The following is a 15,269-nucleotide window of genomic DNA, read 5'->3' on the forward strand; positions in this document are numbered from 1 at the left end:
GGGGGGGGGGGGGGGGGGAAGCTGCAGATTGAAATAATGAGTTGGAGTGAGAGAAGTTCCTTTTTGGTGAAACTAAGAATGCTTAATCTAAGTGCTCTTGATACTGTGTGGAGAAAGTTTTCTTTGCCTGTTTAACCCCGTGTGTTTTGGTATTACTTAACTGGGAGGTGAAGTGTTTTAGACGGTTTACAGTAACATCATCTTGTGCCGCGGGACATCACACACAATTAGAGCATTCTGCTGCCTCGCAAAGGGCCAATTTGGGCACCAAGGCTGAACACTAACAAGGATCATTTTCGAATAATGTGTATTCCTGCTTAGGTGAGGGAACCTCAATGGGGCTGATTCTACAAAAACCATTTTGTCTGGAGAAACAGGGATTTATTAGGTGCCATTTTGGCTCCATAAGAGGCAAACATATCCTTCAAAGAGGCACAGTTCTTGTAGAATTAATTTTTCTCCCTTAGATTTCAGTTAAATTACTCTGTTTATGAATCTTCCATGACTTCTGCATAGCAAAACACTTTAAAATCTCCAAATATCTTTTCTTCTTCCTTGAAAATAAGTTAATGTAATGATATTAAAAGTCTTGTCTTAATATACCTTAGTGAATAATAAGTAAATAGATGTCTGCGCTCACAGTAGTAATGGAGGCCTCAAGCTTAAGGGCATGGGATGTTTTTACTCTGCGGAAAGATTAGCTGGTTTTAATACACTTATGATCAGAGCGGGTTAATTTCTGTCATGGCCACAGGCTGTGATCTGATGGAAAGGTGAAAAGCACCCAGAGAGCCTCTGAACGAGCGCTCTGTTGCCCCACTCTAACACTCCCATGTTGTTAATCTATTCAGCAGCCAAAACGATCAGTCTGCCAGCAGATTGCAATCTAAAGTAAGCAGGAACCACCACAGAGCAGGTCAGGGTGTCCCGGTGTAACATGGTATGAATTCCATTATTGGCCGCCCAGCACCAGAGTGGGGGTGAAAGTTGCCTTGCCTTGTGACGCAGAGGGGATACGGGAGATGAGAATCACACCATGATATAATGTCAAGCATGTTGAAAAGTTCAAAATAGGATCAAATGTGACTGCAAACGTATGTGTAAAACTGTATTAACAAAAATAATTGTCCATCTCTTACTGCCTCTGAGAGAGAGAGGGTTGTTCTATTCTTGCCAGGGGGAAATTGGATTGGGCTCGTTACATCCTCTGGAGAAGGATTTTCTTGTTGGCAGGAGAGATCACAAGGAAAGGAAGTGAAGTTGCTGTCCTGACTTTCAATAGTTATTAGATTCAGCCGGAGAGAGAAAGTTTCTTTGTGATTGACAACTCCTCCTAATCCTCTCTTTCTCTGTCAAAACAAGCAATTGTTCGCTTGCAGGTGGTTGATGAATGCCTCATTTGTTCAGAATCATAATAAATCAAACATTATTACAGTGATTAGGGCCCATGGCAACATTTATATACGGTAATCAAAACTCATTACATCCATACTACAATGCATTTGAAATGCAATTGTATTTCATATTTAGTGTTTATAATTACATAAGAGTATTTCCTTGGATAACAGGATTTACCATGCAGGATGTGATAATGGTAATTATGCATCAATGGTAGACTTATCCATTGAATCGGTTTGTAACAAAGGGAAAGAAAGGATGACAGTTTTGTGACAATGTGGTTTCATCTTTTGTAAAAAAAAACTGTTCTTTCCTCGGTTGTTTTGTATATCCCTCTGACATTTTCGGGACCGCATTTCTTTGCCCTATTTACTTGCTTTGTGCTTATTTTAACAGAGCTTCAAAGAGCTTAGCACAGGCTGCCTGTAGCTACCTGATCGAAACACAAACATCAGCTCCTCCTGAAAGCAGCTCTCTTCCCCCTTTCTCAAAACCACAGTTTGGTATTCTGGTGTCCTTTTCTAAATTAGCTCACTTTATATCATCTCTTTTTAAATCCTTGTGAGGTGAGGGATTATGGATGCTTATCAGTGTATGCAGATCAAGGGGATTAGGGGTATAATCCTATTTGAACCCACATAGAGTTTTGGCAACCTTGTTTAATTCTGTTCAACTATGACTTGCCCACTGCCCCAAACGTTTACAGTGGCACGAAGCCAGATTATCATTCTACCTTTCATCTCTGTTGGTTTCTGAGTCAAGCCAGTTAGATTTGTCCATTTGCCCTTAGCATCTTGTTCACCAAAGTGATTCAACCATGGCAATTTCACAAATAAATCCTCCTTACTTTCGTGCAGTGAAGATGATCATATTTCCTGTCTTGATGCACTTCACTATCTCAAATAATATGTTTTTATTTTGCTTTTTCCCAGGTGTGAAATTGCAAAGTTAAAATGTTCATAGCATGGTAACGCTGCAGTCATTTTGTCTGGTGGTGAAATACGTAGACACACCCTGCCACAGCTGCAGTGTGAACAAAAATCATTTTCTTCTTCTTGGGCTCTCACTCATTTTGTTGGGCGGATAACCCTCCCCCACTCTCATATGCGTGACACGTTGCAGCGTTGTTAAATATCAAGACCATTTCTCATCCTAATGACCTAATGTGAACGGCATCAACAATTGCTTCCCTCTCCCTCTCCGGACTTTAATCTCACCAACCTCCATCCACCCCACCTCCGCACTGATAGATAATGGAGAATACAGGCATTGTGAATCACCATCTCACGACAGCAACTGCCTCTAGATGGGAAATTATAGTGGTCGTACATTAAGCCTGAATATCCATAATAAAAGATGCCATGCACAATGATCTTTGATGCTTGTTCTTTAGATAAATATATGACTCGAATGTGTTTCCATTGACAGATATATTCTCATTGGTATTCTGCAGGACAGCAGAAATGGAAACTTTGGCCCTGTAATTGTAGTGTTGCTAAAAAATGCTGCTTGATCTCTTTCCATTCAGTTGATCAAGCAGGGGCTCTGTCAAAGCTCTGCTCTGTTTCAGTGTGAGCTGAGAGCATGACGGCACTTCTACCTTTTAATATCTCTCTGTGTAAAGAAAGCCACTCTGCTACAAGGACCTGCTTCATGTCTGTCTGTCCTTGTTTGTTTTCCATATGGAGATTTGTTTGATCCTCTGGGTTTCTGTTGAGTATGAGGGACACGAAGAGGTATCCCCTCTGACATGATGATTATCTGACTGTTAATATTAAGCCCACTCTGACAGGCAACACTATCACACATCACAGGCTGTCATTGGATTGGTCAGACCCATCTGGAACCCTTTGTGTTGAGTGCCAAGGGAGCCTGTCAGCGACTAGTTTAATTCAGGAGAGTTGTGAATGGCCCTGAGAATCATAGCTGCTTAGCAGTTTGTTAGTGCAGTCACCACTCACCTGCATTGCTCGGATGCTGGAAGCTTTAATGCCTTTATGATGTCACATTAATCATTCACTGGAAGCACAGAAGCCATGGAGGATAACACGCTCTCATCAGTCTTCGTTGAGCAAGACCACCTTATCAAAACTCCTTTCACCTGTCTGCACTTCACTCGCTGAATTTAGTTTTCTTTATTGCTCCTGCACAACGATCTGTTCTTTACTAGTGTTCCTCCTGACTGTTAAGAAGACATTATGTTATGTAGTAGCATAGATACTTACATTTATTTTCTTCTGATAAACTTATGTTACTGGGCTTAGTCATTTCTTCCCAAACTATCTGACTCAGGCCTGTGAGGAGATAAGAGGGTCCTTCAGCCTTGAACTCATGTTATAAAATATGTATTTGTAACCAATCATAAATGTAGTGTTTGAAATTCAAATGTTCCTTTGTTTGACTTTGTGGATGAGCACCATGACGCTCCTATCACTGAAGGTTACTGGCAGTGGAGATTAAGTAGTGTTTGATTGTAAAAAAAAAAAAAAAACATGTTTCAGTGCCTTGTAGACATTATGAAACAGAGACCTCTTTTACGGTGTGAAAGTGTTGGAGGAATTGTTCTCTAAATGATTTACTTGTCAGTGTGGCCAAGCATGCTTTCTAGAGTATTCCTTTGCTTGAAATATCATGCAATATAACTATCTGGCTTTGATATTTCTTGTGTTCAAGAGGATTTATTTTCTCTGACAGTAGGAGTAGAGGAACTGAGGAAAATTCAGATGGTCATTAAAACATAAGCAATTTAAAGAGTGGTTAAACAAGCTCTCTGTAACCTCCGTTACTTTGAAAACTCAAGTGGACCTCCGTAAGAGCGACCCTCTGAAAGCGAACAAATGAACAATGTTGCAGACTTAAGTTGTGCTTATTACTGACCATGCATTATAAACTGTCGAGCAACTAATGAATATGATCTCATCGTTGATGGGTGTTTGTGAAGTTTGTCTGCAGATGAGGGTCCTTTTGTAAATCTTTCGCCCTCTTCTGACCTACCCCCTTGTTTGGTAAGTGGTGCTTCATTAAAGCAGCACTGAATACCGGTGACTGTTGTATAGATAAGCACCAAGTGATGTTGGCCTTACAGTATGTTAACTTATTGATCTTAATTTATAATAATTAATGCACTTTAAAAATGATAATAATACAACTTGAATTTGATAGCCTTGTATGCATCCTTAATTACATACACAGTCACACATACTTATGACGGAGCTACGATGTTAAATCATAATGACAAATCATGTAGCTGTGCTGGTTGATAAGGATACCATATAAACATCCATATCTAAAAAAAGTAAAGCAAGCTGTATATGCCTCATGATGTCACTTGAAACACGCCCTGAATGCCGTCATGTTGTTCTGTTGACATGGCTAGCATGACTGTTAAACATTAAAAAAACACCATAGGTTGTAAATCGAATATTCAAAAGGTTTGAGCAGCATAAAAATCAGTGGAAACATGTTTGAAAGTAATTCACATAAACAGCTGATTAAAGCCTTTCAGTCCCTCACAGAAGTCAGAGTGAAGGCCTGGTTCACACACAGATAGCACAGCAAGAAGGGCTGCTGCAGCATATTTCACTTAATTTCATCATCAAAGCGTTTTCCCAGTGAGGGACCATCAGTGAATGAGAGCTGAGTGAATGAGGCCTCTCGATGCAGGACGCTTCGTATCACCAGCCGTCACATTTCACTACAGAAGCTCTTAGAACTATCGTCAGTCCGGACAGTAAAGAGGAACTGTTGTGCCAAAGAGAAACGGCACGAACTGAATTGATCCACTCAATGTTGTCTTGTTCAAGTTAACTAGTCATTGTCAGAGGAAATGCGGCACTCAATAATGCATGCCTATTTATAATAATTTAAAATTGCATTGCCCTTTTGGTACCTGCTCTCGTCTCAGCTGCAGAGATTAGAGCAGGGTGGGGCATCTTAACGTGTCTGGAGCTGATATGTTACCAATCAGTGGATCTAATTTCACATCTTGAGAGGAGTATCGGTCATTATCGTGACCCGAGTGAGATAACTTGACCTGTGCAGTGTGCTGGGTGTACTGGCCTCATGGAGGAGGGCTTTACTGGCTCTTTGAAGCGTCCTCAAACTGCACAGCAGCGATTTAGAGTGAAACATCAATAATTCAAGGACAGTTAATTCACCTTGAGATTGGTCTCCATGGAGCCTGGTGGCAGAGCCTGAGAAATGAAGTGTGCCGGCCTCTTCAGAGTGGGATGGCTTCATTTGACATTTTGCTTCATTAAATGCTGAGACTATGAAAGTTCTCCTGCACACACTGCTGCTTGTAAAGCATTTCCAGTTGGATGCTTTTGGTCTGTAAGTTTATATTAAGGTATTGATCTAATTTGATCATAAGGGTTGCCTGGGAGCATAAAAACGCGTATAATATGGGCCTGGGAAATGTGAGAAAGGTTAATGGAAGGACCCTATATCTCTGAAACACAACAAACCCCTCCTCCACCAGCAGATAAGCAAAAGGAAAATACACTTTATCTCTTAATCGGTCCCCTGGCATACCCGGTACTGTATTTTCAGCAATTTTCTGTCTTTGTAAATAATGCAAACCTTTGCTGCAGTAGTCAAAGGCTGCCTCCCATTTTGCGGTATGAAATCCAGTATTACTGCCAGTCAGATCAGCTGTCACAGCTTGATGAGGATCTTCAGCATGTCTGACCTTCTAATGAAGGCACTCCAGCTAAGGCCACAGCAGGACCCCCGTGTAATTTCCTTTTTTTACCTGGAAAGATGATAGGAGTGTCAGCAGCTGGAGTGGATAGCGCTGTCTTGCTTTGTGTTGTGTGGAACAGGGCCCGCCTTCTTTCCCACAGCTTCAGTGGATGCAGAGAGTTGCCAGAGATTGGATATAAAGAAATCTAATTTTGTTCCGCTAAAAGAAATCTGGAGCCACTCTGTCTCAATTTCTGATAGCAGCCATTGGGTTGGAAAGCTACTGAAGAGGTGAAGCGTGGAAAAACAGACACGCAGGGAACCTCTCTTGTGCTGCGATGTCTTGATCATCTGCTGGAGCGGGAATCAGCGGTAAACAACTACAGGCCTGCAGAGGTTTAAAGTGAATTCAGGCAAACAGGGATCAGAGGAGTTGTGTCCCAGCAGTTTTATTTCACATTGTACTAAAAACAAACTTAAGAGACACTGTTTTTGACATGTTTTTATTCAGTTGCTGTTGTGAAGCAAAAACAATGTGCTCATTAGAGACGTCAAACTGTCACTTAATGTCACAATTTGCGATGCGCTATAATGCTTTATAGTTATGTTATGATTCACAGATATTATAGGTTTTCACAATGACAAAAATAATTTACAAATACGTAACTAAAACCCTTTAAAATGTTTGAGATAGCATAGCCAATTATTTTTCATGCAGTGAAATATTTGAATCCCCGTTTTCCAAGTTCAGTATGTAACATAGGTGTAAGGGAAACTTCTGCAGCAATGGAGAGTCAGGACTCAGAGAGACACAAGGAGAGTTGGAGCTTTGATGTCAAACACTGGTAATTTATTACAAGTATCGGCCGGAGAATTCATATCACAAGTCACAGCAGCAAGAGGTTCTGACAGCACGGGTGCGTTGCCACATCAATTCTGACCAGCCCCTCTCTCGATAGAACTTTTAACTAGTTTACAGAGAGTTAATCAACAGCTGGGAACACTAGAGATATCCCCAACATCTGGAAATACTGAATCACTTGTCTGTGGTGCTTAGAAGCCAGCGTTCTCACAGTCATAAAACCCTCTGTGACCGATAGGCCAGGTCATAAAACTGGGAACAACACCATATGACTGCATTAGCACATTCCTTACGGGAGATAACAGGCTCAGGGTTGGTGATACACGTCAACAGGCAGAAAGGTTAAATATCTAGGAGTAAAGACAGAAATATTCCCTAACAATAGCTACAGCTATGTTAAAATGTCCTCTGAGCTGACATTACAAGTACTGTATTAAATATAAACCAATGAGCAGAGGTAACAAGGCCATTTATGCATTATCAGCCTCAAAGAGAAGTGTCACTTATTTAGGTGTCTGGTTTACTCAGCTGGATATACATACAGCATACAGGAGGTGATTCATCAAACCTGTGGAGTAAAAGTGAATCCCTGCTCCTCAGGTGTACTTCAACCCTCTTTTAAAAGATTAACAGACTAGCCAAAAATGGTTAATGCTGCTATCTTTTCTTCCATCAGTGAGTTATTCCGATAGTTGTGTGCCGTTAACTATATTCCATGTGGGTGTTACTGAATTCAACCCACAGTGCCTCTCGACAAAACGATCGAGAGGACCTTTAATATTTTCTGTGCTTTGTTGTTTTGAATGATCTCTATTTGTTTTCACAGTGGCATACCTGGGAAGAAATGTGGGACAATTATCTTGTCTGCGGAGGAGTTGGGAAACTGCAGAGTAAGTCTGAACAGTTTTAACACATGTTGTCTATTAGCTTACATTACATAATACATGTTTTGCATCCTCCACTGATCTAGTTTGAAGTGGGCCCTTTCAAAACGATACATTAAAGTGCAATCGCACAGATTCACTGGAGCTGTTTATGGCATGTCACTATGAAATTGAATGTGACACACTGTAGGGAAATGGTGTATGTTGTGTAAGTCACACAATGCATACAGCAGTGTTCATATACCTGCTGAGGTGGAGTGGCTTGTTTAATAGCCTTGACTTAATTTAGATATATGTGTGTTGCATAACTGCCTCATTACACCAGCAGGATACATCATGTCACTATGCAAAAGCGTTTGTCATTGGAAATTGTGTAGTGAAAATACTGTGAATTTGAATAGCTATTTAATGATCTTGCCTCTACCCCAATCACTTCTCCTCCGATGTGTGGCGTGTTAATCCATGAATCTGCCCTAATAAACTGTGTTCACTAATGCCCATTGGCTTTCTCTCTACACTGCTAAATGAAGATAGTAAATAATCACATTACACTGCTGCCAGTGCAGCAAAGTAGTAAGACTTATTGGCCGGAAAAACTGGCCTCACTGGGAGGCTATAAAGCAACTCATTGAGCTGCAACTGCTGTATGAATACTTTATGATATCATAACGCATGTAAGCATCTAACGTTTAAAGCTTTTGTAACTTCCAGCCCTAAAAGTTGAGCAAAAAAACATTTGGTTCCATGAACAAACAAAAAGCAGTCCCCAATTTGAGTTTGAAAAACAAGGCACTTTATTGCACATTCAGTATTTTCCCAACACTAATACAAACTGCCAAGATAACCCTTACTGTTCTGGTTCTTGCTGAATTTAAGCAAGCACATTCATTGAAGGGCTTCTATCAGGTGCAGTGGATCTGCAGTGAAAGAAGTTAGCATAATCACTGAGAAGCACCACTTGAAGAAGCAGTTTTCTAATATAAATGCAAATGATCATTACTGGTACAAATGACAATTTCCTTTTTTCCAGACTCAGAGAGACAAAGACTTGACATTTCACACCAGACCTGCCCTGTTTACACAAACTTTGAGCATACATGGAAATAACTCATGTTTGAGTCTGGGACAGGAAACTGAGAGAAAACACATATTATAGTTGAATAATCTGAAGGCCCTGCTGTCGGTACAAGTCCCACATCTGTGAATTCTAGCATTTAAAGAGTCCTACTATCCATCTGGATGGTGTTTATTCTATAATCCACCTGTGACCAATACATGGCAGCAGCTGAGTTGCTGCATCGCCTCAGGTAAACACTACAACTCTTTTTTGGGGAAACCAGCGGAGTGGGAACGACTGGGGAAGTTCTGCAGGGAGAGGCTCTCCCATTGGTCGGGGTTTTGCCAGGTATCATAAGACAGAGTAACAGCCTCTGCTTGGATCAAAGGCTTCTTCTTGGCTGTGGTAACTTCAGGACATGCTGAACAGCGGCTGGCTCTCTCTCAGATCATCCTCACAGTCCAGCAGCGGCTCTGGCTAATTTAAATCTGAGTAAACCAGACAGCACTTCACATATGAGAGGTTCTTTCTGTATTGAATACTGCATTATAACCATCCATTCATATAACCACCAAACATTGTAATTACTGTTGATGTTTTGGATTGTATGATTTGTTTCCCTCAAGCAAAACCTTAAAAATATGTATCACCACCGTCTTTTGATTGCTTTTTTTTGCGTATGTAAAGCCTTTCTTCACATTGACAAAAATGAGGCTTATGGTCATAGACACGTAGACAAACAACCAGATGAAAGGAGCAATGCATGAAGCATCAAAATATATATATTTTTAAATGATGATTCATACAAACCTTTGGCTCATATTTGGTATGCAGGGTTAAGTTGGGATTTGATATGTGGGGGGGCTCTGTGTGGAGGTGCGAGAGGGGGGCGGATACTATAGGACAGTAAACCAAAAATATAGTTTAAAACCTGAGAGATACAAAAATATGCATAAATAAATGTTAACTAGGTAAAATAAGATATGAATGAACAACAAAAATAAAATAAGTTACATTGATTTGTTATTGGCTATGGTAGTTTATTGGTTATGTTCACATACTTATGCAGACTCTGCTGCTCTGATCGGAGCAGAGAACCGTTCACTAGCGGTAAAAACGAATATCCTGTCACAAGAGATCTGGCTATTTTAAGTAAGTCAACAACATAGTGTATCGACCCTAAATAAAGTCTATATTAACAACGAGAGATGTTTTAACATATGGGCTTTAAACAAATGACACAAATGAGCGAGGGGGTGATGAACGTCAGAGGCATTCGTCCTATGTGCCGGGGCTGAGCCCCGGACAGCCCGCGGTTCAATTTAACCCCTGGATATAGCTCATCCGGCACTGAACCCGAATCACCACACACCAACAACCCGATATCACGGCAAGACGTGAACATGTGACGATTTTCCATGCTGGGAGACGTGAAGATGTCACGATTTCGTCCCTTCAAACGTAACAGTTACACGGTATTGTTAACCAATGTTAACCAGTGGAGAAATTCCCGGAAATGCCAAGCAAATGCTACCCCGACGGTCGGTTGTTATTGTCAATATTAATCTAATAATGATTTATTTTTTAATAGTCACATTCGATTACGCCGATTTTCTTGTTGCCCCAGCTGGTCGACACCTCTTTTAGCAGAAACAAAGGCTACATTAATGTATTCAATCGATGTTAGTCCATGCGTGTGGATGTGGAATTAACGGACGTGACGTTGTGCGATTGAGTTGCCAGGCAACAGCTTCGGTTCATGTTCATTTACAAACTCTTCAACTACAACCGTAGTTATATTTAAAAACATGTTAGAATGCCTCACGAAATACTTTAATGCAAATTAAAATGTAAATGTGAAGGAATGTGTGTATAACAAAATACATCGGTGATAAACGAAACCGGAAACTGATGGTTTAGCCGCAATGCATGCTGGGATTTGGTGTTTATGTGATGTGAAATCCGAAAACATTTTTTAAAAATAAAATAATACTTTATTCCGAGTGTGCTTGCTTTTCTCTTTGAAAGTCATCATATAACGGCATTGTAATACACGGTTTGGCTGCATTAAATATTACATATCTGCCGTAGTTCTCTATTTATAGNATTATAAGGCCTTAGATAACTGACCAGAGCAAACTTTAAATCCACAAAACAAGCCACAATAGGAACATGTCAAATTAAATGTTCTTGCAAAAAAAAACACTCCATTGATGAGCTTTATAAGATGCGGTTACGACCTGCACTAACAATGTTTCTAAAAGTATTTAAGTTCATGGGACACAAACTGCCCATTTAGATCTTCAGTGGTCTGGACCAGTAAGCTCATTGTACAAAAACCTATAAACAACGGCTTTAAATTTGTCTCTTATGTAAAAGTACATTCACAAAATGAACAATCCATTTACAAACAGCAGATGAACAGCCTGAGATGCCTTGCTGATCTCTCAGCTACAACTAAAAGCAGACCTCTTGTTGACAACAACTAATTTATCGTGTCTGTTCTCATATGTCCTTGCCAGTTATTTTATTGTTCACCATGATGTGTCTGCTGGTGGTGCTGAATATTATTACTTTAAGCACTGAAAGCTACTGTGAACACAACAAGGACACTTGCTTCCAATGTACCTCTGTGAAGAAATACGAACTGATCATTATTGGAAACCCTGACACTCTATTTCCCATTTTCTACTTTTTGACAAGGACATTTTCAGTGTCAGTGTTGTGTCATGTAGCCTAAGCATATGGGACGTATAATAGCATATCAGTAGGGCCTGCTACTCTAATTAGGACAGGGCTGCCCACAATGGGCACATAGGGATAGCATTGCATTTTATATGAAGTATTGGATTAATGGCTCCTTTTGCAAAGTTGTGCAGTTCTCAAGTGTGCTGGATTGGAACCATAATCTGGCCCGCAGGCCGTATGTTAGACATCCCCTTGGTTTATACATTTTCAACTGCAAAAAATGTAAACATTTCTCTCACCAACATATATTGTTAAATCCGTAGACTCATACAGTAGATATTAATAACAGTATAGGACAAAGGGAATACAAAACAATAGAATGAAAAATGATAGATATACTACACCCCCGCTTCACAATTTTAATCAGCGATTTTACTTTTCTTCTGTCTTCCACAATGCTGATTGGAAACAAAAACATTGTTTAGAAGCAATGGAATAATTAAATCAGCTCAATTTTCTAGAAAAGCATCCATTTAGTGGCATCCGTCTTTTTCTCAGCGGTTGCCTTAGAGGCTGCTCCTTCGTGGTGGGGGTTAGTGAGAGGCAGTTCAGAGGCAGATCGAGCCTCACTGATGTGGGTCAAAACAATCAATGGAGGGCTAGCCAAGCACCATGCTGATTCAGATCTAATAGCTGCACTTCAAAACCTAAAAGCTACAGAGACCAGTGGGAAAAAACAGCTCTTCTTCTGCCAGTGGAGGGCTCTGAATGTCTTCTGGTCTTCACATCTCTGGCTTAAAGATATGATGATTAGACTCTTGACTTGCATATGCCGTATGTTGAGCAGCTCAAAGAAAGTCTCAGATAAAATTATCTTGAGATAAAAGCTGTCAGTTCTGAAAAACACTGCAGAGTTCTTTTGATCTGGACATTTACCTATCCAGTTTGTGCTCACTGTGCCTCTCCATTATCAACACCGACTAATATCTTGACCACAGGCAGGCTATCTGGAACCGAGAGCATTATGGGGCTTGTTCATTGTCCTTTTAATGGCAGCGCTCATTGAAATGCTGCCTAAAATTAGTATTATTATGGTAATGTCAGCCTTTCTAATGTATCATTAGCAGCACTCACATACTCCACATCTCTTTTGTACACAACCCCTCCCCTCCTCCATTTGCTGGTTTTAGCATCCATTTCCTTCCCTCTGCTCTGTCTCTGATACTGTTACCATGATTATATGCAGCACACCAAGGTATTTTCCATTTGATAGCTCTTATCCCATCCACTGTTGTAATGCAGGAGTTGCATAATAAAGAAAATGTAATGAATACATTTCCAGATTTTTGGGAACAAGGGCCCACTGGCTTGTTTTGCCCTCTCTTATTATAATTCAGCACATTGCTTTTATTTGTTGCTCCAGAGCTTTTATATACTGGCATACAGCATGTATAAACAAACAGTATGAAAATAGAGGCAGAAGTAGGGCTGTGCAATTAATCGTATTTTAATCGCAATTACGATTTTGGCCTGCCACAATTACGAAAACAACATAATCGAAAAAAACTTATTTTGCTTTGCTAAGTTGTGACAGTGCACTGCAACATATTTGATCTAATTTATTTTTATTTATCATATTTATATATGTTTAGTAGCTTGTGGAAGTGCGGTTTGAAATATTTGTTGATCTTGTTTATTGGTATTTATTATTTTGATATTATTTATTTAAATGTATAATTTATTTTTGTATTGGTTTTTTTCAGTTGAATTATACGTTCAGGGCAATCAACATTTGAAAAGATACTGTTCAAATGATTATTTGTATTTTTTTTAAAGTTCAATAAATGGATGTTTTCAAAGTCAATGAATAATCGTATTTAATAATCGTGATATCAATTATTGACCAAAATAATCGTAATTATGATTTTTGCCATAATCGCACAGCCCTAGGCAGAAGCATGGATTTAAAATGTCCTTTACTTTTTTGTCCCTTCATTTCTCTTTTCTTTGTCTGCAGGATTACGCCACCATGCAATTCTGTGCCAACAAACTAGATAAGAAGGACTTCTTTGGAAAGTCAGACCCCTTCATGGTCTTCTACAGAAGTAATGAGGATGGAACGTGAGTTTGTCTCTTGCTTCTTCTTCTCAGCAGGTATTTCATTTAGCCTATCAAAGACAGGTAGGAGGGTGTGGGGATCAAAGAGGAAGTGATCCAAGGTCGAAAGAATTAAATTGAAATCCCTTGAACTCAGAGGCACTGAGATGAATTCATGCAGACATGGTTTCAAAGCAAAGCTGTATTTTTTCTTAGAGATTTGTCTTTTAGGATTTTAAATCCCTGTCGACATGCGTTTCCAGGTTCACCATCTGCCACAAGACTGAAGTGATGAAAAACACGCTGCACCCTGTGTGGCAGCCCTTCTCCATCCCTGTCAGAGCGCTCTGCAACGGAGACTATGAGAGGTGAGATAAAAGATGATGAACGATTAAGTGTTCTGCAGATGAAGTGTGATTTTCCACTGGAAATCAAAGCCAAGCAGATTTTCAATATGCGGTGTTGAATTGGTAGTGTCAAATTTAGACTCCATTGATTTTCTACTGTTATTTTATCTCGTGTAAAAGAGAAACATTACCGGACAGTTTTTATCTTGGCTGGCTGTTTATTGATTTGCCCACAACTGGCCTTTCAGAGCATTTAAGTTTCTGATTGGCGGCTCCAGGTGAAACTCCTATCTTATCTTGATCTCAGTTTTGGCAGAAAAGTCATAAAAGAATTGAGGAAAAAGTAAGTTGTGAAGGGAACGTGGCTGCACTCATCGCCCTTAAGGCGTTGACAGGTGTCTCAAAACACAGAAGAGTCCTGCTATGTGTTTGTTTGTGTGCGGGAGTGTGTTCGCACAAGCACAAAAGTGTGTAGACTCAGACAGCCATGGGAATGGGTACAAATTGTCAAAGAACATGTCAGGTATTGCCCTCTCCAACACGCTGGGTGTAAACCTACTGTAGGTTCTTCACTGCGATCCCGGCTCTGCTCACCTGGAGAAGCTAATTGGGTCAGACAGATGGAGTGGAAGCATGAAAGGAGCCTGATTCCCTTTGAGGATTTAATGGCAAGATGTAGGGGTCTGCCTGCAGTGCCTGTGAAATATCTACAGTTAGCTTTTTTTATGTGTTCCATTTTCAAGTCCTAGACAGCGAAAGCCACTGCTTGGTAATTTTTTTGATTCTCAGCTAATCGTTGGATAATGTTTAAAACATATTGGCTTTGTACAAATAGGGTTTGTCCTGGTTTATAATCCGACAGTGATTTTGAGGCTTTGTATTTCCTTTGACTCAGGTATTTGTCAAGTGCAGAGCTCTTTTATCTTTATACACTGAACAAAAATATAACACTTTTTTTTTTGCTCCCATTTTTCATGAGATGAACTCAAAGATCTAAAACATTTTCTACAAACACAAAATAACCATTTCAATAATCATGCTGTCTAATCAGCATCTTGATATGCCACACCTGTGAGGTGGGATGGATTATCTCGGCAAAGGAGAAGTGCTCACTATCACAGATTTTTTCAGATTTGTGAACAATATTTGAGAGAAATGGTTATTTTGTGTTTGTAGAAAATGTTTTAGATCTTTGAGTTCATCTCATGAAAAATGGGAGCAAAAAAAAAAGTGTTATATTTTTGTTCAGTGTA

The 15,269-nt window shown here is 39.9% G+C and overlaps 1 protein-coding gene across 1 annotated transcript in view; it reads left to right on the forward strand.

Moving 5' to 3' along the window:
- The window catches only part of LOC104965177 (copine-5-like), a 73,075-nt gene that overhangs the window by 27,578 nt on the left and 30,228 nt on the right, over window positions 1-15,269 (forward strand). The window contains exons 8-10 of the mRNA XM_010794135.1: window positions 7,770-7,833; window positions 13,590-13,693; window positions 13,933-14,037. Coding sequence (XP_010792437.1) covers window positions 7,770-7,833; window positions 13,590-13,693; window positions 13,933-14,037 — 273 coding nt within the window. The remainder of the gene's footprint in view (window positions 1-7,769; window positions 7,834-13,589; window positions 13,694-13,932; window positions 14,038-15,269) is intronic.

Source organism: Notothenia coriiceps, unplaced genomic scaffold (assembly GCF_000735185.1).
Source record: "Notothenia coriiceps isolate Sejong01 unplaced genomic scaffold, NC01 NC01_scaffold00037244, whole genome shotgun sequence".
NCBI lineage: Eukaryota > Metazoa > Chordata > Actinopteri > Perciformes > Nototheniidae > Notothenia > Notothenia coriiceps.